The sequence below is a fragment of the Chroicocephalus ridibundus genome, chromosome 16, assembly GCF_963924245.1.
Source record: "Chroicocephalus ridibundus chromosome 16, bChrRid1.1, whole genome shotgun sequence".
NCBI lineage: Eukaryota > Metazoa > Chordata > Aves > Charadriiformes > Laridae > Chroicocephalus > Chroicocephalus ridibundus.
In genome coordinates, this window is record NC_086299.1 from 10,353,917 (window position 1) to 10,376,794 (window position 22,878).

General features: G+C 66.2%; 1 protein-coding gene across 1 annotated transcript in view; it reads right to left on the reverse strand.

Annotated features, from left to right (window-relative positions):
• The window catches only part of HSPG2 (heparan sulfate proteoglycan 2), a 55,097-nt gene that overhangs the window by 10,148 nt on the left and 22,071 nt on the right, over window positions 1–22,878 (reverse strand). The window contains exons 38-79 of the mRNA XM_063354125.1: window positions 22,719–22,819; window positions 21,188–21,368; window positions 19,002–19,061; window positions 18,677–18,799; window positions 18,449–18,589; window positions 16,413–16,555; window positions 16,183–16,318; window positions 15,944–16,089; window positions 15,721–15,859; window positions 15,485–15,639; window positions 14,599–14,737; window positions 14,314–14,465; window positions 13,242–13,380; window positions 12,896–13,053; window positions 11,942–12,080; window positions 11,716–11,867; window positions 11,469–11,607; window positions 11,235–11,386; window positions 11,001–11,148; window positions 10,759–10,910; window positions 10,522–10,660; window positions 10,288–10,439; window positions 10,066–10,204; window positions 9,831–9,974; window positions 9,622–9,756; window positions 8,850–9,031; window positions 8,576–8,768; window positions 8,300–8,479; window positions 6,302–6,562; window positions 6,010–6,205; window positions 5,820–5,917; window positions 4,856–5,122; window positions 4,645–4,757; window positions 4,394–4,541; window positions 4,166–4,282; window positions 3,811–3,895; window positions 3,560–3,704; window positions 3,360–3,459; window positions 3,100–3,209; window positions 2,894–3,002; window positions 2,691–2,789; window positions 640–861 (exon numbers count right to left, since the gene is read on the reverse strand). Of these exons, the coding sequence (XP_063210195.1) occupies window positions 640–861; window positions 2,691–2,789; window positions 2,894–3,002; window positions 3,100–3,209; window positions 3,360–3,459; window positions 3,560–3,704; window positions 3,811–3,895; window positions 4,166–4,282; window positions 4,394–4,541; window positions 4,645–4,757; window positions 4,856–5,122; window positions 5,820–5,917; window positions 6,010–6,205; window positions 6,302–6,562; window positions 8,300–8,479; window positions 8,576–8,768; window positions 8,850–9,031; window positions 9,622–9,756; window positions 9,831–9,974; window positions 10,066–10,204; window positions 10,288–10,439; window positions 10,522–10,660; window positions 10,759–10,910; window positions 11,001–11,148; window positions 11,235–11,386; window positions 11,469–11,607; window positions 11,716–11,867; window positions 11,942–12,080; window positions 12,896–13,053; window positions 13,242–13,380; window positions 14,314–14,465; window positions 14,599–14,737; window positions 15,485–15,639; window positions 15,721–15,859; window positions 15,944–16,089; window positions 16,183–16,318; window positions 16,413–16,555; window positions 18,449–18,589; window positions 18,677–18,799; window positions 19,002–19,061; window positions 21,188–21,368; window positions 22,719–22,819 (6,129 nt within the window). The remainder of the gene's footprint in view (window positions 1–639; window positions 862–2,690; window positions 2,790–2,893; window positions 3,003–3,099; window positions 3,210–3,359; window positions 3,460–3,559; window positions 3,705–3,810; window positions 3,896–4,165; window positions 4,283–4,393; window positions 4,542–4,644; window positions 4,758–4,855; window positions 5,123–5,819; window positions 5,918–6,009; window positions 6,206–6,301; window positions 6,563–8,299; window positions 8,480–8,575; window positions 8,769–8,849; window positions 9,032–9,621; window positions 9,757–9,830; window positions 9,975–10,065; window positions 10,205–10,287; window positions 10,440–10,521; window positions 10,661–10,758; window positions 10,911–11,000; window positions 11,149–11,234; window positions 11,387–11,468; window positions 11,608–11,715; window positions 11,868–11,941; window positions 12,081–12,895; window positions 13,054–13,241; window positions 13,381–14,313; window positions 14,466–14,598; window positions 14,738–15,484; window positions 15,640–15,720; window positions 15,860–15,943; window positions 16,090–16,182; window positions 16,319–16,412; window positions 16,556–18,448; window positions 18,590–18,676; window positions 18,800–19,001; window positions 19,062–21,187; window positions 21,369–22,718; window positions 22,820–22,878) is intronic.

Consider the following 22,878-nt stretch of genomic DNA (forward strand, 5'->3'; position numbering starts at 1 on the left):
GGGACCGGGGAGGTGCCCCGGGTGATGCTGGGGGATCGCGGTGATGCTTGGGGACCCCAGTGGTGACAGGGGAGCCCGGTGACACCAAGGGACCCCACTGATGGCCAGGGACCCTGGCAGCATCTGGGGACCAAAGTGATGCCAGGGGACCGCGGTGGAGTGACAGTGACGCCTGGGGATGCTTGGCAGTGTCTGGGGACCCAGGTGATGGCAGGGCATCCCAGTGACACCAAGGGACCCCAGTGGCACCAGGACATCCTGGTGACATTTGGGGACCTTGGCGATGCCAGGGAACCCTGGCACTGCCCAGAGATGCCAGTGACAGCAAGGGACACCGTGTGATGCCAGGTGACCCAAGTGACACCAGGGGACCCCAGTGATGCCCAGGGACCCTGGCAGCTCCTGGGGACCCTAATGATGCCAAGGGACCCTGGCGACACTTGGGGACCCCAGTGGTGCCAGAGGACCGTGGTGACGCTTGGGGACCACAATGATGCCAAGGGATCCTGGTGACACTTGGGGGCCCAAATGACGCCAGTGGATCCCAGTAACGCCAGGCCACCCCACCTATACCCAGGGTTCCTGGTGCCACCAGCCCCCCGGGGTGCCACCAGGACCCCCGTCACTGTGCCAGCCCACCTGAGCCCAGCTCGTAGCGGAACTCGAGGTGGCCACCGGCCATGGCCAAGGCGACGAAGTCCTCGACGGGGGCGGCTTTGCCGGCGCTGAAGAGCAGGAGCCCGTCGGGTGCCAGCGGCAGGAACTCGGCCTCCACCCGCAGCTCGTGGTGGACGTTGGTGAGGGGTGGGTAGGAGACGAAGGCGCCCGCCTCGCCGAAGGATGGCACGCTCACCGCCTCGCCTGCGGCACCCTCACATCAGTGTCCATCCAGCTCATGGGACCCCGTCCTGCATCCCCATGGTGCCCATCTCCCCATGGTGGTACCCAAACCTCCATCCCCATGGTGCCCATCTCCTCGGGGTGGTACCCCATCCTCCATCCCCATGGTGCCCATCTCCTCAGGGTGGTACCCAAACCTCCATCCCCATGGTGCCCATCTCCCCACGGTGGTACCCCATCCTCCATCCCCATGGTGCCCATCTCCTCAGGGTGGTACCCAAACCTCCATCCCCATGGTGCCCATCTCCCCACGGTGGTACCCAAACCTCCACCCCCACGGTGCCCATCTCCTTGGGGTGGTACCTCATCCTCCATCCTTGTGGTTCCCATCTCCCCCCATGGTGGTACCCAAACCTCCATCCCCATGATGCCCATCTCCTCGGGGTGGTACCCCATCCTCCATCCCCATGGTGCCCATCTCCTCGGGGTGGTAACCCATCCTCCATCCCCATGGGGTGGTACCTCATCCTCCATGCCCATGGTGCCCATCTCCCCACGGTGGTACCTCATCCTCCATGCCCATGGTGCCCATCTCCCCATGGTGATACCTCATCCTCCATCCTTGTGGTGCCCATCTCCCCCCATGGTGGTACCCAAACCTCCATCCCCATGGTGCCCATCTCCTTGGGGTGGTACCTCATCCTCCATCCTTGTGGTTCCCATCTCCCCCCATGGTGGTACCCAAACCTCCATCCCCATGATGCCCATCTCCTTGGGGTGGTACCTCATCCTCCATCCCCATGGTGCCCATCTCCCCACGGTCATACCCAAACCTCCATCCCCATGGTGCCCGTGTCCTCACGGTAGTCCCAGTCCCTACCCATCTTCCCAGGGTGGTCCCCAGCCCCATCCCTGTGTCCCCAGGGTGGTACCGAGACCCATGCCCGTGTCCCCAGGGTGGTCTCCAATCCCCACCACATCGTGCCCATCTCCCTGGGATGGCACCCGATGGCCCATCTCCATCACGTCCATGATGCCTGTCTCCCCAGATGGTGTGTAATTCCCTGTCCCCGTCATGCTTTTGTCCCCAGGGTGGTGCCAGCCCTGAGTCCGTGTCCCCAGGGTGGTCTCCAGCCATGACCCCATCTCCCCAGGGTGGTCCCAGCCCCATCCCCATCTCCCAGGGGTGGTCCCCACCCTGTGCCCATGTCCCCAAGGTTGTCCCCAGCCATGTCCCCATCTCCCCAGGGTGGTCCCAGCCCTGTGCCTGTCCCCCTGGGTTTGTCCCCACCCTGTGCCCATGTCCCCAGGGTGGTCCTCACCCCATGCCTGTGTCCCCAAGGTGGTCCCAGCCCCGTGCCCATCTCCCTGGGTTTGTTCCCATCCCATGCCTGTGTCCCCAGGGTGGTCCCCAGCCATGTCCCCATCTCCCTGGGTTGGTCCCCACCCTGTGCCCATGTCCCCAGGGTGGTCCCAGCCCTATCCCCATCTCCCCAGGGTGGTCCCAGCCCTGTGCCCATGTCCCCAGGGTGGTCCCAGCCCTGTGCCCGTGTCCCCAGGGTGGTCCCCACCCCATATCTGTGTCCCCAGGGTGATCCCCAGTCCCGTCCCCATCTCCCTGGGTTGGTCCCCACCCTGTACCCATGTCCCCACGGTGGTCCCAGCCCTGTGCCCGTGTCCCCAGGGTGGTCCCCAGCCATGTCCCCATCTCCCCGGGGTGGTCCCAGCCCCGTCCCCATCTCCCTGGGTTGGTCCCAGCCCTGTGCCCATGTCCCCACGGTGGTCCCAGCCCTGTGCCTGTGTCCCCAGGGCGATGCCAGCCCCGTCCCCGTGTCCCCGGCCGCGCTCACCCTCGGTGCACCGCTCCCCAGCCTTGCCCAGGTGGCAGCGGCAGGTGTAGCCCTGCCCGTCCGGCCGGTTGATGCAGGTGGCATCAGGCCCACACGCCTCTGCAGGGCAACAAGCCGTGAGCACCCATCCGCCGAGGGAGGGGACACACACACACCCCCCCCAACACGACAGGGTGACACCCCCTACGGGGCGGGCACCTTACCTGGGTGACAATGCAGAGCCTGCGAGTACTCGCAGTTGCTGCCGGTGAAGCCGTGGGGACAACGGCAGATGTAGGTGCCGCTCTCGGCGTCCTGGCACACGCCGCCGTTCTGGGGAGGGGTTGCGGGGGGGGGACGGGGACAGGACATGGGTGTCAGCAATGGGTGGGGATGGGTGGCGATGGGTGGGCATCACCCCCAGCCTCACCTGGCAGGGCTGGTCCTGGCAGGTGGGACAGCTGGTGACACCGTGCGCCTGCAGATCCATGTCCCCAAAAGCCACCTCCTCCCCTTGGATGCGGAGCTGGCGCACGCAGCCTGCGGAGGGACGGAGAAGGCGGCGGCGGCGGCGGGGGGGTGTGGGTGTGTGTGACACGATGCTCAGCCCCCTCCCCACACCTCCTGGTCCAACCCCACCGCCCCTCCCCCAAAAAACCAAAAAAATACCCCAAAAAACCCATCACTCACCCACGAAACCGCGGCTCAGCCCCGTCTTGGCCACGGCGCCGAAATCGGGGTACCCCCCCAGGTACAGCTCCTCGTTCAGATCCAGCCCCTGGAACTTCCCCTGCGGGCGCGAGCGGGTGGGCACCACCTCCAGCACCCCGACCCCCACCCAACACACAGCCCCACCCCCCCCCCCCAAAAAAAACCAAACCAACCCATACCTGGGAGGTGCCGTTAACCGGGGGGTGCCCGTCCAGCTCCAGCGAACCCCGGGTGAGGTTGCGGAGGAGGCGGACGGTGTGGTACTCCCCCAACCGCAGCGGCGTCGGGTGACGGATGGTAGCCATGCCCGAACCGGCGTCAAACCTGAAGTTTTCGGGGTACGACGGGTGTCGGAGGGTGCCGGCGCCCATCTCCGACCCGCCCCACCGCCCCCCGGCCCCTTCCCGTAGCACCCGCTCGTGGGTCTCACCTGAACTCGGGGCGGCCGCCCACCAAACCGAAGGAGATGAAGTCGGCGCCGCTGGTTTTCCGTTGCCCGTTGTAGAGGAGAAGCCCTGGGGGGGATGACAGCGGGTCAGGCAGGATGGTCCCCACCCCGAGGAGGGGGCGGGGGGGGCGTGTCACATCCTGGGGGACCCCAAAACACCCCCAGGACGGAGGAGAACCCCCCCCCCCCCATAAGGTGGGGGGTCGGTTGAATAGAGAATGGGAGCTAAAGGAGGGAGAGGGGAGGATGGAGAGGGAAAAGGGGAGGAAAGGATGGAGGGGACGTGGCCGGGGGGGACACACGGTGGGGGGACAGGGGGGGTCCCGTCGGCGCTCACCATCAGCAGCATCAGGTCGGAAGGTGACGAGGATCTCGAACCTCTTGTAGGCATCCTTGATGGTGGGCAGGGGGAGGAAGGAGCGGGGCGTCTGCCCGAAATAGGGGACCAGGCGCTCTGCGGGGACGGGGCCGGGGGTGTCAGGAGGGGTTGGGGGTACATCACCCCTCTCCCCCACCCCCTGTGCCGTCCGTCCATCCGTCCATCCATCCGTCCGTCCCTCCTCACCTCGGACCTTGAGGACGTAGTAAGCCGTCTCCTGGCCCCGGCGGTTGGCGGCGGTGCAGGCGTAGACGCCGGCGTCCTCGTGGCGAATGGCCGGCAGCGTCAGGACGTTCCCCTCCGCCCTGGCACCCGCCGGCAGCTCCCCCTCCAGCTGCGGCAGAGCGGGGTGACGGGGTGGGGGGGGTCACCACCCATCGGGTGCTTCCCCCCCCCCCCCAACCCCGCACCCCCATCCCTGCGTCCCTCCGTCTCACCTTGCTCCAGGTGATCTCCGGCACCGGGAAGCCGGATGCCAAGCAGGGCAAAACCGCCGCCGACCCCACCGAGACCTCCTTCACCTCCGGTTGCCCCGCGATTTGGGGGGTGGCTGGGGACGCACCGAGGTGTCACCGCCCCGCGGTGTCACCGCCCCGCGCGCCCCCATTTCCCCGCCCCCCACCACCACCACCCCGTCCCCGGCCTCACCTTGCACGTGGAGGATGACGTGGGACTGGACGGTGCCCACGGCGTTGGTGGCGGTGCAGCGGTACTGCCCGGCGTCCGCTCGTTCTACCCGCTCGATGGTGAGGGTGCCGGCGCGGACCAGCACCCCGGGGCGGATACGGCCCCCCACTTTGCTCCAGGTGACGTGGGGACGGGGATCGCCCAAACCCAGGCACTCCAGCTCCACCATCGTCCCCGCCAGCACCGTCTGCACCGCCGTCCGGATGTTGATCAGGGCCCTGGGGAGAGCTTGGGGCGGGGGTGGGGGGAAACACAGCGGGGTTTTGGGGTGCCCCCCCGGCGTGGGGGAGGCATCGCAGTCCGGGGTGCCAGTGGGAGGAGTGAGAGATGGGGAGAAACGGGGTGCTCGAGGGCACAGGGAGACCTTTGGGGTGGCCACGGGCATGGGGAGAGATTGGGGGTGTCGGGGTGCTCATGGGTGTGGGGAGACATGGCGGGTACTGGGGTGCTCATGGGTGTGGGGAGACAGGGGGGGTACTGGGGTGCCTGCAGGCATGGGGAGAGGCTGGGGGTGTTGGGGTGCCTGTGGGTTTGGGGAGAGATTGGGGGTGTCGGGGTGCCCACGGGTATGGGGAGAGATTGGGGGTGTCGGGGTGCTCATGGGTGTGGGGAGACATGGGGGGTACCAGGGTGCTCCTGGGTGTGGGGAGGGGGGGGGGGTACTGGGGTGCCTGTGGGCATGGGGAGACATTCAGGGTTTTGGGGAGCCCACCGGTGTGGGGAGAGATGGAGGGCACCCAGGGAGCCCACGGGTGCAGGGAAATGGGGGGTACTGGGGGGTACGGGGGTTCCCACGGGCAGGGGGAGGTGGGGTCAGTGGGTTCCCCTGGATTCGGGGACCTGGGGGTCCCGGGGTGCCAGTGTTCGAGGGCGACAGGTCAGGGGGGTGCCCGCGTCCCCGCAGTGCACGGGGTGCTGCTCCTACCCTGGACGGTGAGGGTGGCCCTGTCCTCCGCCTGCCCTCCCGGGGCGCTGGCCCGGCACGTGTACACCCCCTGCGCCCCCCACGCCACCTCCGGAATCCTGCGGGGACGCAGACGGGGTGTGGGACCCCGCGGTGGGGCAGGCGGGGGCACGGGGGGGGTTCCCCACCGCCCCGTCCCCTTCCTCCTTACCGCAGCACCCCGTCCCGCACGCTGTAGGTGGGGGGCAGCTCCCCGCCGTCCTTCAGCCACTCCAGACGCGCCCGCGGGTCCCCTGAGACGGCGCAGGCGAATTCGGCGGCGCCGCCCACCCCCATGACGAGGTTCTCCGGTGTCACCCGTACGGTCAAGGGACCGCCGCCGCTGTCCCCGCTGTCACCGGCATCACCTGGGTGGGATGCAAAGCCCCGATGGTACCCGGCGACGCGGCCATCTGTGGCACACGGCATCCCCGTTGCCGGCGGTGGTGGTGGGGGGTGCTCACCATGGACAGCCACGCGGGCGAAGGTCTCGGCGGTGCCAACGCGGTTGGTGACGAGGCAGCGGTAGGTGCCGGCGTCGGCGGGCAACACCGGGCTGATGCGGAGGAGGCCGGCGCGGTGGATGACGCGTGGCGAGAGGCTGCCGTTGACCTTGTCCCAAGCATAGAGCAGCGGCGGGGTGCCGTGGGCCAGGCACTGCACCTGCAGCGCATCGCCGGCGCGCACCGCCGTCTCCTCCGGCAGGCTGGTGGCATACGGTGGTGCTGCGGGGACAGCTGGTATAAGCACCCGGCCACAGCCCGGATGGGCCAATGGATGGGTCAACAGGGCAATGGATGGGTCAACGGGGCAATGAGTGGGTCAACGGGGCAATGAGTGGGTCAACGGGGCAGTGAGTCGGTCAACGAGGCAAGGAGAACATCAGTGGGTGTGGGTGGAGATGGAGGTGGGCCTATGTTGGGATGGACCAGAGATAGCTGGAACCATGAGGAAGAGAAGGATGGAGATGTTTGAGAGAAGCTGGAGAGATGGGCTTGTGGTGGGATGGACCAGAGAGGGTTGGTTCCACAGGGGAAGGGATGGACGGAGGGGTGTGAACGGAGATGGAGAGGTGGATGTGAGCTGGGATGGTTGAGTGATGGACGAATCCACAAGGAAGAGGTGGGTGGAGAACTTTGAGAGAAGATGGAGAGGTGGATGTGAGCTGGGATGGTTGAGTGATAGACGAATCCACAAGGAAGAGGTGGGTGGAGAACTTTGAGAGAAGATGGAGAGATGGATGTGAGCTGGGATGGACCAGATGGATGGATGTAGTGATGCACGGATCCACGAGGAAGGGTGAACGGAGGGGCGTGAGAGGAGGTGGAGGGATGGATGTGGGGTAGGATGGACAAATTACGGATGAATCCACAACAAAGGGATGAATGGAAAGTTTGAGAGAAGATGGAGAGATGGGCAAGTGCTGGGATGGACCAGAGATGGATGGATCCATAAGCAAGGGATGGATGGAGGAGTAAGGAGATGGAGAGGTGGTTGTGTGCTGGGATGGATGAGAGGTGGACAGATCCACGAGGGAAGGAGACATCTGAGAGGAGTTGAAGAGACGGATGTGAGCTGGGATGGTAGAGTGATGGGTGAATCCACCAGGAAGGGGTGGATGGAGGGGTGTGAACAGAGATGGAGAGATGGATGTGAGCTGGGATAGATGAATGATGGATGAATCCACAAAGAACAGACGGATGGAGAGGTGATGGAGAGATGTGCGTGAGCTGGCATGGTTGAAGGATGGATGAATCCACAAGGAAGGGATGGATGAAGCGGTGTGAGGGGAGATGGAGAGATGGTTGTGTGCTGGGATGGATGAGAGATGGATGAATCCACAAGGAAGGGATGGATGGAGGAGTTAGGAGATGAAGAGACGGGCATGTGCTGGGGTGGATGAGTGGTAGATGAATCCACCAGGAAGGGGTGGGTGGAGGGGTGTGAGAGGAGACAGGCAGGTGGATGTGAGCTGGGATGGGTGAATCCACCAGGAAGGGGTGGATGGGAGGGTGTGAGAGGAAATGGAGAGATGGGCGTGTGCTGGGATGGATGAGACAGATGAACCCACCAGGAAGAGGTGGATGGAGGGGTGTGAGGGGAGATGGAGAGATGGGTGTGAAGTGGGACGGATGAGACGGATGAATCCATGAACAGGGGATGGATGGAGGAGAGAGCAGAAGTAGACGGGATGGGACAAGTGGATGGACACATCCACAGGAAGGGCTGGATGGCGGAGTTTGAGAGGAGCTGGAGAGGAGGATGAGTGCCGGGATGGAGCGAGGATGGATCCACGAGGAAGGGCTAGATGGGAGAGTGGGAGCAGTGGTGGAGATGGCCACGTGCAGAGGAAGGATGGAGAGGAGCCAAGGATGGGTGATGGCAACAGCGGGGGTGAAGGAGACAGTGGAGACAGCAGGAGGGACACCCAGGGGCACCCCCACCCGCCGCCACCCCCTTACTCTCCACGTCGAGGGTGACGAAGACCTCGGCAGAGCCGGCGGGGCTACTGGCGTTGCAGATGTACTGGCCCGAGTCCTGCTGCGCGGCGCGGGGGATGACCAAGGTGCCGTTCACCACCCGGTGCTGCCAGGGCAGGGGCGCCCGCAGCTTCGACCACTCGATCCGGGGCGCCGGCTCACCTACGGGCAACGCCGGTGCCCATCACCGTAGCGTCCTGGTACCGGGGCAGGTTACCCTTTCTCCACCGCCACCACCACCCTCCATCCTCCTCGTACCTCTGGCCGTGCAGTGCAGCGTGGCGGTGTCCCCGGCCACCACGGTGACGGCGGGCGGCGCGGTGACCTCGGGGGCCCCGGGGTGCCGCTGTGCCGTCTCCACGCTGATGTCTACCCGGGCTTGCGCCGAACCCAAGGCGCTGTGTGCCGTGCAGACGTAGGTCCCGGCGTGCTCCGGCTTGGCCGGTGAGAGCTGGTGGAGGGGGGACAGGGTGGGCGGTGAGCACCGGGCACCCACCGGCGCCCCACGGTACCCCGGGGTGACCCCGCTCACCTGCAGGATGGCCTGGCTGTCCATGTGCAGCAGCGTTTGGTGCTCCACCTTCTGCCGGGAGCCTGGCCGGCTCCAGCGCACCAGGGGCCGTGGTTCGCCCCGGCCAAGGCACTCCACGCTGAGGGATTTGCCCTCCTTCACTGTCACAGGGCCCGGTGGCATCACCGACACGGTGGGGGCACCTGCAGAAGGGAGAGGGCATCAGCGTGGGGATGGGGACACCACCACTGAGGATGTCGGCAGGGCGATGGGGACACCATCACCCTGGGGGCATTTAGTGCGTGGAGAGGACATCCGCGTGGGGATGGGGACACCATCAACCCAGGAGCATCTGAAGCACATGGAGAACATGAGGGTGGGGACACCATCACGCCAGGAGCATCTAGCACACATGGAGGACGTCAGCATGGGGATGGGGATGGGGACGCCACCACCCTGGGACCACCTGGAGCACATGGAGGACATGGGGATGAGGACACCACCACTCTAGGAGCACCTGAAGCACGGAGAGGACATGGGGACGGGGACACCACTACACCAGGAGGACCTGGAGCAACATGGGGGATGTCAACGTGGGGGTGGTGATGGGGATACCACCGACATGGGGACACCTGGAGCACATGGAGGACATGGAGACGGGGACACCACCACCCCAGGGGCATCTGGAGCACATGGGAGATACCAACATGGGGACGGTGATGGGGACACGACCACCCCAGGGGCATCTGCAGCACACGTGGCCAAGGACAGGGCCACTCTGGCCACCTCGCACCTTGCACCAGGAGGTTGACAACGCTGCTGGCGACGCCAAAGCGGTTGGAGGCCACGCAGTGGTAGGCACCCTGGTTGCCCACGTGGGCACCGGTGATGGAGATGACTGAGCCGTTGGTGCTGATCTTCACGTTGTCTGGACAAGGAGGAGCCGTCAACACCAGGGCCACCCTGGGGACCACGCCAGGGCCACCCTGGGAACCACCATACCTTGGAGATGTTGTCCGGGTCCCATCCGCCAAGTGATGTTGATGGGCCGGGCGCCGTCGTGGACACGGCACTTGAAGGTGGCATCCTCGCCCGGTGCCACTGCCATGCTGTGCGGGTCGATGGAGATGATGGGGCTCTGCAGACCTGCAGGGACAAAGGAACAGGGGAGCCACCAAGGTCACCCATGGGCCTCATCTTCCCTCAGTGTCCTCTGGCGCCCTGCAGCCGCACTCACGGTAGCTGGAGCTGTCACGGGAGGTGACGGTGACAGCGATGGTGGCCTCACGGGAGATGCTGCCTGTGTCCACCCGGCACACGTACTCCCCCGAATCAGCCACCGAGAGCTGTGACAGCCGCAGGCGGGACCCCGAAATCTGGGGACACAATGACAAGAGATGATGGCATCAACCAGCCATCCACGGCCACCGTCCCCGACCCCGCCGGTGTCCCCACCTACCTGGTGCTTGGCCGGGAGGGACCCACCGCGCTTGTACCAGGTGATGGTGGCCTGTCCCTGGGCGGCCACCACGCAGTCGAGGTCCAAGGTCTGTCCCTCGGTGACAGAGGACGCCGAGGACTCGATGCGGATGGGCGGCGTGACGCCGGTGGCTGCGCGGGCAGAGCAAAGGGTAAACGTCCCCAGCGGTCCCCGACACCGTTGGAGACCCATCCCCCGAAGGGTGGCACTCACGGTGGGACGGGTTGGCTCCGTCATCGATGGTGACGACGAGGGATGTCTCCTGCGTGACGCCCCCCGACGTCACCCGGCACACGTACTCCCCCGAATCGGCCGCCGTCACCTGGGGGATGCGCAGGCGGGTGCCCGACACCTGGTGGGGACAATTTGGGGACAAGTCAGCGCCAGACGGCGGGGGATGGGACAAAGCCAGGGTGACACCCCCCCCCTCCCCTACTCTCTGCGCCCTACCTGGTGGCCGGCGGGCAGGGAGCCACCGCGCTTGTACCAGGTCACGGTGGTGGGGCCGGACCCTGCCACCACGCAGTTGAGGTCCAGGATCTGTCCCTCGGCGATGGCCGAGGACGAGGACTCGATGCGGAGGGGCTGGGAGACGCCGGAGGCTGCGGGAGGGGGGGAGAGGGATAAGGGGACGTTTGTCCCCGAGGTGGCACCTGTCTGTCCCCAACTGTTGCTGTCTCGCTCGCACTCACGGTAGTAGGAGCCGGCGGTGCCGGCGCTGCTGGGCACGGTGACGATGACAGATGCCTCCTGCGTGACGGTGCCCAGGGTCACCCGGCACACGTACTCCCCCGAGTCGGCCACCGCCACCTGGGCGAGGCGCAGGCGGGTCCCCGACACCTGGGGGAGGCGACAAGTTGGGGACACATCAGTGTGCGCTGCGGGGCTGTGCCCTGCGGGGTGATGCCACCTCCCCGGCGTCCCACCTGGCTGTTGGGGGGCAGAGCCCCCCCGCGCCGGTACCAGGTGACATGGGGGTGGCCCTGTCCTGCCACCATGCAGTTGAGGTCCAGGGTCTGTCCCTCGGTGACAGCGGCGGACGAGGTCTCGATCCTCACCGGTGGCGTGACACCGACGGCTGGGGGTGGCCATGGGGTCAGAGGGGGCGGCCACCATGCCCCCGTCGTTTCCCCGTGTCACCTCCCACCCGTCCCCGGTACCGTAAGAGGAGCCGGCTCCGGTCTGGATGGTGACGATGAGGGACGTCTCGTGCATGACACCGCCCGATGTCACCCGGCACACGTACTCGCCCGAATCGGCCGCTGTCACCTGGGGGATGCGCAGACGGGTGCCCGACACCTGGTGGCGGGGGGGGGTGACACACATGAGAAGGGGGACACAAACCTCTCAAAAAACCCCCCCAAAAAACCCTTTTCCAGCCCAAATCACCCCGCCAGTGTCCCCTACCTGGTGCTTGGCCGGGAGGGACCCCTCGCGCTTGTACCAGGTGACGGTGGCCTGTCCCTGGCCGGCCACCACGCAGTTGAGGTCCAGGGTCTGTCCCTCGGCCACGGAGGAGGACGAGGACTCGATGCGCAGCGGGGGGGTGACACCAACGGCTGGGGACAGAGATGGGAGGGTCACCCCAAGGCCCGTGGCACGGTCCTCTGGTCGCCTCCTGGTCCCCACTCACGGTAGGCGCTGGCCGCACTGGGCTGGATTGTCACCACAATGGAGATTTCCTTGGTGGTGGCCCCGCTGGTCACCCGGCACACGTACTCGCCCGAGTCGGCCGCCGTCACCTGCAGCAGCCGCAGCCGGGAGCCGGACACCTATGGGAAGGGGACACGGGAGTCACCGGAGCCATTTGGGCTTCCATGGGGCCATCAGCGTTTGTATGGGGCCATCTGGGATTGCACAAGGCCACTGGAGCTTGCATGGGGCCGCTTGGGCTTCCATGGAGCCGCTTGGGCTTCCGTGGGGTGACTTGGGCTTGCGTGGGGTCATCTGGGCTTCCACGGGCTATGGAGGTTTGTAGGGGGCGATTTGGGTTTGCATGGGCCACCTGGGCTGGCATAAGGCCACCTGGGCTTGCATGGAGCCACATGGGCTTGCATGGTGCCGTTTGGGATTGCATGGGCCACCTGGGCTTGTATGGGGTCACTTGGGATTGCATGGGCCACCTGGAGTTGCATGGGGCCACCTGTGCTTGCGCAGGGCCACCTGGGCGTGCATGGGGTCACTTGGGCTTGCATGGGGCCACCTGGACTTGCATGGAGTCACTTGGGCTTGTATGGTGCCATTTGGGCTTGCATGGAGCCACCTGGACTTGCATGGAGTCACTTGGGCTTGTATGGTGCCATTTGGGCTTGCACGGGACCACCTGGGCTTGCATGGAGTCACTTGGGCTTGCATGGGGCCACCTGGTCTTACATGGGGCCACCTGTGCTTGCGCAGGGCCACCTGGACGTGCATGGTGTCACTTGGGCTTGCATAGGGGTCACCAGGGCTTGCACGGTGCCCTATGGGTTTGCACGGGCCACCTGAGTTTGCACGGGACCACCTGGGCTACTTGGGCATGCACAGGGCCATGGGCCAACCCCAACCCCCCCCTCGGCTTGGGGACATCCCGCTCCGTGTCCCCTACCTGGTGCCTGGCCGGGAGGGACCCCCCGCGCTTGTACCAGGTGACGGTGGCCTGCGCGGGGCTGGCGATGACGCAGTTGAGGTCCAGGGTCTGGCCCTCGGCCACGGGGGACGACAAGGACGAGGACTCGATGCGCAGGGGGGTCGTGCTGCCCGGGGCTGGGGACCGAGGCGGGTTAGAGACCGTGGCCACCACCATGTGTCACCCTCCGAGGGACACCGGAAGCCTGGGAAGCCCCACCGGGGTGGCTTCCCCGGGGAGCGATTCGGCCCAGAGCCGGGAACACCGCGGGGCGGTGCCACCCACCCGCGGGCAACGTCCCCCGTCCCCCCTGGTCCCCACTCACGGTAGGCGCTGGCCCCGCTGGGCTGGATCGTCACCATGATGGAGGTCTCCTTGCTGGTGGCCCCGGTGGTCACCCGGCACACGTACTCGCCCGAGTCGGCCGCTGTCACTTGCAACAGCCGCAGCCGGGAGCCGGACACCTGCAGGGAGGGGACACAGGGGCCATTTGGGCTTCCATGAGGCTGCTGGGGCTTGCACGGGGCCATTTGGGCTTCCATGGGGTCACCTGGGGTTGCATGGGGCAACTTGGGCTTGCATGGGCTACATGAGCTTGCATGGGGCCACCAGATCTTGCACGGGCCACCATGGCACCCATGGGGACACTTGGGCTTGCATGGGCTATGTGGGTTTGGATGGGGTCACCAGAGCTTCCAAGGGCCACCCAGGCTTGCATGGACCACCTGGGCTTGCATGGGGCTACCTGGGCTTGCACAGGCCACCTGGGCTTGCATGGGGCCACCAGATCTTGCATGGGCCATCATGGCACCCATGGGGACACTTGGGCTTGCATGGGCTATGTGGGCTTGGATGGGGTCACCAGAGCTTCCAAGGGCCACCCAGGCTTGCATGGACCACCTGGGCTTGCATGGGGCTACCTGGGCTTGCACAGACCACCTGGGCTTGCATGGGGCCACCATGGCATCCATGGGGACACTTGGGCTTGCATGGGCTATGTGGGCTTGGATGGGGTCACCAGAGCTTCCAAGGGCCACCCAGGCTTGTGTGGGCCATCTGGGCTTGCATGGGGCCACCTGGGCTTGCACGGGGCCACCAGATTTGCACAGGCCACCAGATTTGCACAGGCCACCATGGCTTCCATGGGGACACTTGGGCTTGTATGGGCTATGTGGGCTTGAAAGGGGTCACCAGAGTTTCCAAGGGCCACCCAGGCTTGCGTGGGCCATCTGGGCTTGCATGGGCCACCTGAGCTTCCATGGGACCACCTGGGCTTGCATGGGCCACCTGAGCTTCCATGGGCTACTTGGGCTTGAATGGGGCCACCTGACCTTGCACGAAGCCATGGGTCAGCCCCAACAACCTGCCTTGGGGACATCCCCCTCCGTGTCCCCTACCTGGTGCTTGGCCGGGAGGGACCCCCCGCGCTTGTACCAGGTGACGGTGGCCTGCGCGGGGCTGGCGATGACGCAGTTGAGGTCCAGGGTCTGGCCCTCGGCCACGGTGGAGGCCGGGGACTCGATGCGCAGGGGGGTCGTGCTGGCCGGTGCTGGGGACCGAGACGGGAGGGTGACACCGGTGACCACGGCAGAGCCCCGCCGGCACAGGCACACGAGACGCGGCTCAGTGCCACGGCGCATAGGACCCCCTGCTGGCACTGTCACCCCCCTGTCCCCACTCACGGTAGGCGCTGGCCCCTCTGGGCTGGATCGTCACCATGACGGAGGTTTCCCTGCTGGTGGCCCCGCTGGTCACCCGGCACACGTACTCGCCCGAGTCGGCCGCTGTCACCTGCAGCAGCCGCAGCCGGGAGCCGGACATCTGCAGGGAGGGGACACGGGGGTCACCGGAGCCACTTGGGCTTCCATGGGGCTGCTGGGACTTGCACGGGGCCACCTGGGCTTGCACAGAGCTGCTTGGGCTTGCTAAAGTGCCAGCTGAGTTCGCATGGGCCCCCTGGGCTTTCACTGGCCACCTTGGGTTGTATGGGGCCACCTCAGCTTGCATGGGGCCACCTCAGCTTACATGAGCCACCTGGGCTTGCATGGGTCACCTGGGCTTGCATGGGGCCACCTCAGCTTGCATGGGGCCACCTGGGCTTGCATGGGCCACCTGGGCTTGTACGGGCCACCTGGGCTTGCATGGGGCCACCTGGGCTTGCATGGGGCCACCTCAGCTTACACGAGCCACCTAGGCTTGCATGGGGCCACCTGGGCTTGCTAAAGTGCCAGCTGAGTTTGCATGGGCCACCTGGGCTTTCATGGGCCACCTTGGCTTGTACGGGCCACCTCAGCTTGCACGGGGTCACCTCAGCTTACATGAGCCACCTGGGCTTGCATGGGTCACCTGGGCTTGCATGGGGCCACCTGGGCTTGCATGGGGCCACCTCAGCTTGCATGGGCCACATGGGCTTGCTAAAGTGGCAGTTGAGTTTGCATGGGCCACCTGGATTTGCATGGGGCCACCTGAGTTTGCACTACACTTGCAGGTGGCCACCTGGGCATGCACAGGACCGTGGGTCAATCCCAACCACCCACCTTGGGGACATCCCCCTCCGGTGTCCCCTACCTGGTGCTTGGCCGGGAGGGACCCCTCGCGCTTGTACCAGGTGACGGTGGCCTGTCCCTGGCCGGCCACCACGCAGTTGAGGTCCAGGGTCTGTCCCTCGGCCACGGTGGATGAAGACGCCTCAATCCGGACGGGGACACCTGAAGCTGGTGGCCCTAGAGGGGAGGACGAAGCCGTGACCACCCGTTGGGGACCAGCATGTCCCCCAGCCAAGGTGCCACCGAGCCCAGCCTCACCGTAGGACGAGCCAGACGCGGCCACGACGGTGACGATGATGGACGCCTCCCGGACGGTGGTCCCCAAGCTTGCCCGGCACACGTACTCCCCGGAATCGGCCGCCGTGACGTGGGGGACACGGAGCCGGGACCCCGAAACCTGGGGTTGGGGACAGGCGTCGGTGTCACACAGCGGGGGACGGGGCGGGATCTGGGGGTGCTGCCCGCGCTGCCCGCACCCTACCTGGTGGCTGGCGGGCAGGGAGCCACCGCGCTTGTACCACGTCACGGTGGCGGGGCTGGCCCCTGCCACCAGGCAGTCGAGGTCCAGGGTCTGTCCCTCGGTGACGGACGGGGACGAGGACTCGATGCGGACGGGCGGCGTCGTCCCTGTGGGAAGGAAAAGGGAGGATGCGGCAGCGGAGGGTTGCGGCCCCCCGGAACTGTCCCCAAACCCCTCCGGTGTCCCCTCACCCGCCTCACCTGGCACCACCGCCACCTCGATGGCGGCGCGGGCTGTGCCGGCGGCGCTGGTGCCCACGCAGAGGTAGACGCCGCTGTCGGCTGCCGTCACGGCGGGGATGACCAGCGTGGCGATGTCCCCGTCCTCGGCGCGGGACTGCGGCACGAGGGTGGGTGTGAGCGGCACCCGCGGTGCACCCACACACCCCCACCCCGCCGGCAGTACCCAAGGGTGCCAGCACCCGTCTCACCTGCGGTGGCAGGGTGCCCCCCTGCTTCTCCCAGGTGATGGTGGCAGTGGGTGACCCCGAGACCCGGCAGTAGAGCCGCACCGTGGAGCCCTCCTGCACCTCCGTCCGCTCCGGGCTCACCTGCACCTGGGGGGCGCCAGCGGCTGCGGGAAGTGGGGGGTCAGGGAGGTGCCCGGGGGAGGGTGGGGGTGATGGGGACAATGGGGGTGACAGAGGTGATGGGGACGAGGGGGAGATTGGGGAAGATGGGGGTGACAGGGATGATGGCAATGATGGGGACAGTGAGGGATGATATGGACAATGGGGGTGACATGGATGATGGGGACAGTGGGGATGACGGGGGCGATAGGGATGATGGGGACAATGAGGATGATGGGGATGAAAGGGATGATGGGGACAATGGGGGTGACATGGATGATGGGGACAGTGGGAATGACGGGGGTGATAGGGATGATGGGGACAATGAGGATGATGGGGATGAAGGGGATGATGGGGACAATGATGATGATGGGGATGAAGGGGATGATGGGGACAGTGGGGGTGACAGGGGTGATGGGGACGATGGGGACAGTGGGGATGACGGGGGTGATAGGGATGATGGGGACAACGAGGATGATGGGGACGAAGGGGATGATAGAGATGATGGGGACAATGGGGGTGACCCGGGGTGATGGGGACGATGGGGACAATGGGGATGATGGGGGTGATAGAGATGATGGGAACAACGAGGATGATGGAGGGATGAAGGGGATGATGGAGACAGTGGGGGTGACAGAGATGATGGGTACGATGGGGACAATGGGGGTGATGGGGACGATGGGGGTGACAGGGATGATGGGGATAATGGGGACAGTGGGGATGATGGGGTTGATAGAGATGATGGGGACAACGAGGATGATGGGGATGGATGATGGGGGATGAAGGGGATGATGGAGACAGTGGGGGTGACAGATGATGGGGACGATGGGGACAGTGGGGAAGATGGGGGTGACAGGGATGATGGCAATGATGGGGATGATACGGACAATGGGGGTGATGGGGACAATGGGGGTGATAGGGATGATGGGGACAATGGGGATGATGGGGACAGTGGGGATGATGGGGACAGTGGGGATGATGGGGGTGATAGAGATGATGGGGACAACGAGGATGATGGGGATGGATGATGGTGGATGAAGGGGATGATGGAGACAGTGGGGGTGATGGGGACGATGGGGGTGACAGACAGGGGTGACAGAGATGATGGCAATGACAGGGACGATGGGAGATGAAGGGGATTATGGAGACAATGGGGGTGACAGGGATGATGGGTACGATGGGGAATGACAGGGACAACGTGGGTGATGGGGACAATGGGGACAGTGGGAATGAGTGGGTGACAGGGAGGAAGGGGACAATGAGAATGAGGGGGACAATGGGATAATGGGGATGGACAATGGGGGATGAAGGGGATGATGGAGACAGTGGGGGACAGGGATGATGGTGACAACGAGGGTGATGGGGACGATGGAGTGTGACAGAGATGATGGTGGTGACAGGGATGACGGGGACAATGAGGAAAACGGGGTTGATGGGAATGGTGGGGGTGACAGGGATGATGGGGGATGATGAGGATGAGGGAGATGGATGATGGGAGATGACAGGGATGATGGTGACAGGGATGATGGGGATGACAGGGATGACACAGACGATGGGGATGATGGGGACAACGGGATGATGGAGATGGACGATGGGGATGATGGGGGGTGACAGGGATGATGCAGATGATGGGGACAACAGGGGTAACAAGGATGATGGGAGCAATGGGGGTGACGCAGATGATGGTGGTGGGGACAATGGGGGTGACATGGATGATTCAGATGATGAGGATGAGAGGGATGATGGGACGATGGGGATAGGGATGATGGGGATGGGGACGATGGGGACAACAGGGGTGACAGGGATGATGCGAGATGATGGCGGATGATGGAAATGGTGGGACAATGGGGAGGGGGATGATGGGGATGGACAACGGTGACGATGGGGACGATGCTCACCTTGCACGTGGAGGAAGGCCCGCGCCGTGTGCTGCCCGGCGCTGCTGCGTGCCCGACAGGCGTAGTGCCCCTCGTCGGAGGGCTCGACGGCGCCGAAACGCAACGTCCCGCCCTGGACCACCGCCCGCGGCGGCAGCGCACCTGCGGGGACACGGCCCGGTGTCACCCCCGGTCACCTCGTCCCCAAGCCCGGTGCCGGTTTCCCCTCCATCCTTGGGGGGCACCTACCGAGCCACTCGAGGGTGGGCGGGGGGCTGCCGGTGACCACGCAGCGGAACTCGGCCGGCTGCCCCGGTGCCACGCTCAGCTGTGCCGGCTCCACGGCGGCAGTGGGGGCGGCGGCGGTGCCCGCTGCGGTGACACCCGGGGAGGGGGGGGGCTCAGGCCTCGCCGGGGCCCCCCCCGCCCCCCGTGGTTCTGGCCCCAGGCGGTGGGAAGCGGGGGGGCGGTGTGGCGCAGACGGTGGTGGGGTGCGCGGTGGAGCCCCGGCATGCAGCGGGTGGCGGGGGGGGAGTACGTGGACCCCCCCCAGACTCCCCCAGGGGTGACTTACCCGGTCTGTGCCCCTCCATAAACTCAACGGGTCCGTAAAACATCTGAGTCTTCGAGGGGGCTGCAAGAGGGCGCGGGTCTCAGGAGAGCGTGCCCATCACCCCGGCGTCAGGGCACCAAGTGAGAGCCTCTCCCTGGCATCTGGGCGCTGAATGTGCCCATCACCCCGGCGTCAGGGCACCAAGTGAGAGCCTCTCCCTGGCATCTGGGCGCTGAACGTGCCCATCACCCCGGCGTCAGGGCACCAAGTGAGAGCCTCTCCCTGGCATCTGGGCGCTGAATGTGCCCATCACCCCGGCGTCTGGGCACCCACCACCCCAGCATCCGGGAGGCAAGTGTGCCCGTCGCCCCGGCATTTGGGCAGCCCGTGTGCCCATCACCCTGGTGTCTTGGGCACCCACCACCCCCATCAGCCCAGCATCTCGGTGGCAAGCACGCCTGTCACCCTGGCGCCTGGGTGGCAAACCTGCCCATCTCCCTGGCGTCTGAGCACCAAGCGTGCCCATCTCCCTGGCATCTGGGTGGTGACTGTGCCCATCACCTCGGAGTCTGAGCACCAAGCACACCCCTCACCCCGGCATCTGGGCACTGAACCTGCCCATCACCCTGGTGTCTGGGTACCCCCCACCCTGGCATCTGGGCGACAAGTGTGCCCATCACCCCGGCGTCTGGGCACTGAGCACACCCGTCTCCCCAGCATCCAGGCGGGGAGCGTGCCCATCATCTTGGAGTCTGAGCACCGAGCACATCCATCCCCCTGGCGCCTGGGCGCCCAATGTGCCCATCACCCTGGTGGCTGGGTGCCCACCACCCCATCATCTGGGCGGCGAGTGTGCCCATCGCCCTGGCGTCTGGGCACCGAGCACCCCCATCACCCCAGCATCTGGGTGGTAAGCGTGCCCATCACCTCGCAGTCCGTGCACTGAGCACGCCCATCCCCCTGGCGTCTGGGCACCATATGTGCCCATCACACGGGTGTCTGGGCACCGAGCACCCACATCACCCCAGCATCCGGGTGGCGAGCGTGCCCGTCACCTCCCAGTCTGAGCACCGAGCACACCCATCACCCTGGCGCCTGGGCGCCCAATGTGCCCATCACCCTGGTGTCTAGGTGGCCACCCCACCATCTGGGCACCGAACGTGCCCATCGCCCTGGTGTCTGGGCACCGAGCGTGCCCATCACCCCAGCATCTGGGTGGCGAGTGTGCCCATCACCTCGCAGTCCGAGCACGAAGCACACCCATCACCCTGGCATCTGGGCATCGAATGTGCCCATCACACTGGTGTCTGGGCACGGAGCACCCACATCACCCCAGCATCCGGGTGGCAAGCGTGACCATCACCTCGCAGTCTGAGCACCGAGCACACGCATCACCCTGGCGTCTGGGCACCAAATGTGCCCATCACCCTGGTGGCTGGGTGCCCACCACCCCACCATCTGGGCGACAAGTGTGCCCATCGCCCTGGTGTCTGGGTGGCCACCCCAGCATCTGGGTGACAAGTGTGCCCATCGCCCCCGCATCTGGGCTGCGAGTGTGCCCATCTCCCTGGCGTCTGGGCACCGAGCACCCCCATCACCCCAGCATCTGGGTGGCAAGTGTGCCATCACCTCGCAGTCCGAGCATGAAGCACACCCATCCCCCTGGCGTCTGGGCACCGAATGTGCCCATCACACTGGTGGCTGGGTGCCCACCACCCCACCATCTGGGTGGCAAGTGTGCCCATCACCTCGCAGTCTGACCACCGAGCACACCAATCACCCTGGCGCCTGGGCGGCCAATGTGCCCATCACCCTGGTGTCTAGGTGGCCACCCCACCATCTGGGCACCGAATGTGCCCATCGCCCTGGTGGCTGGGCACCGAGCGTGCCCATCACCCCAGCATCCGGGTGGCGAGCGTGCCCATCACCTCGCAGTCTGAGCACCAGGCACACCCATCACCCTGGCGCCTGGGCACCGAATGTGCCCATCACACTGGTGTCTGGGCACCGAGCGTGCCCATCACCCCAGCATCCGGGTGGCGAGCGTGCCCATCACCTCGCAGTTCGTGCACTGAGCACGCCCATCCCCCTGGCGCCTGGGCACCGAATGTGCCCATCACCCCGGCGTCTGGGCGCCGAACCTGCCCGTCCCCCTGGCGTCCGGGCCCCCCCCCGCCCCCGCCAACCCCCGGCGCCCGCCGGCTCACCCTGCACGTAGAGCGTGGCCGTGCCCTCGTCCATGTCCAACATGTTGGAGCCGGTGCAGACGTAGACGCCGGCGTCCTCGGGCCGCACGCCGCGCAGGGTGAGGATGCCGTTGAAGTCCACGGCGCCGGCGGGCAGCGTGCCGTGGTTCTGCCGCGTCCACACCAGGGTGTAGGCGGGCGACTGGCGGGGAGAGAGAGGGGGAGGCCTGAGGCCACGGGGATGGGCACCCGGAGTGGGGGGAGGAGGGGGGGGGGTGCGCTGCACGTCTGTGTGGGCACCCACCGGCGAGAGGTGGGGCACCCAGGGGGGGTACCTGTGTCCCGGAGAGGGACGTGGGCACCCAGGGGTGGGGTGGGGGGGGACATATGGGCTGGATGGGCACCCAGGGGTGTCCCCATGCCCTGCATGTCCCCACGGCCACCCAGGGGTGTCCCCATGCCCTGCATGTCCCTATGGGCCCCCAAGAATGTCCTCGTGCCCTGCATGTCCCTATGGCCACCCATGTGCCCTGCATGGCCCCATGGGCCCCCAAGAATGTCCTCGTGCCCTGCATGTCCCCGTGGCCACCCAGGGGTGTCCCCATGCCCTGCACGTCCCCATGGCCACCCAGGGGTGTCCGTGTGCCCTGCATGTCCCTATTGCCATCCAGGGGTGTCCCTCTGCTCTGTGGGACCAGGTGGGCACCCAGGGGTGTCCCCGTGCACCCTGCATGTCCCCATGGCCACCCATGTGCCCTGCATGGACCCATGGGCCCCCAAGGATGTCCCCATGCCCTGCATGTCCCCGTGGCCACCCAGGGGTGTCCCCATGCCCTGCATGTCCCTATGGGCCCCCAAGAATGTCCTCGTGCCCTGCATGTCCCCATGGCCACCCATGTGCCCTGCATGGCCCCATGGGCCCCCAAGGATGTCCCCATGCCCTGCATGTCCCCGTGGCCACCCAGGGGTGTCCCCATGCCCTGCACGTCCCCATGGCCACCCAGGAGTGTCCGTGTGCCCTGCATGTCCCTATTGCCATCCAGGGGTGTCCCTCTGCTCTGTGAGACCAGGTGGGCACCCAGGGGTGTCCCCGTGCACCCTGCATGTCCCTATGGGCCCCCAAAGATGTCCTCGTGCCCTCCATGTCCCCATGGGCACCCAGGGGTGTCCCCATGCCCTGCATGTCCCCATGGCCACCCATGTGCCCTGCGTGTCCCCATGGGCACCCAGGGGTGCCCTCGTGCCAAGCATGTCCCTATTGCCATCCAGGGGTGTCCCCGTGCACCCTGCATGTCCCCATGGGCCGCCAAGGATGTCCCCAAGCCCTGCATGGCCCCATGGCCACCCAGGGGTGTCCCCATGCCCTGCCTGTCCCTACGGGCCCCCAAGAATGTCCTCGTGCCCTGCATGGCCCCATGGGCACCCAGGGCTGTCTCTGTGCACCCTGCATGTCCCTGTGGGCACCCAAGGGTGTCTGTGTGCCCTGGATGTCCCCCCGGGCACCCAGGGGTGCCCGCATGCCCCCCACCGTGCCGTGTCCCCCCCCCCTCACCTTGCTCTTGGCGGTGCAGACGAAGGTGACGTCGGCCCCGGGCTTCACCCGCTGCACCCGCTTCTCCTCCACGGTGACGGTGATGGGTTTGCCGGGGGTCTCTGCGCCCAGAGCGGGGGAGAGCTGAGCCCCGCTCCTCCCCTCCGTCCCCGCGCGCGCG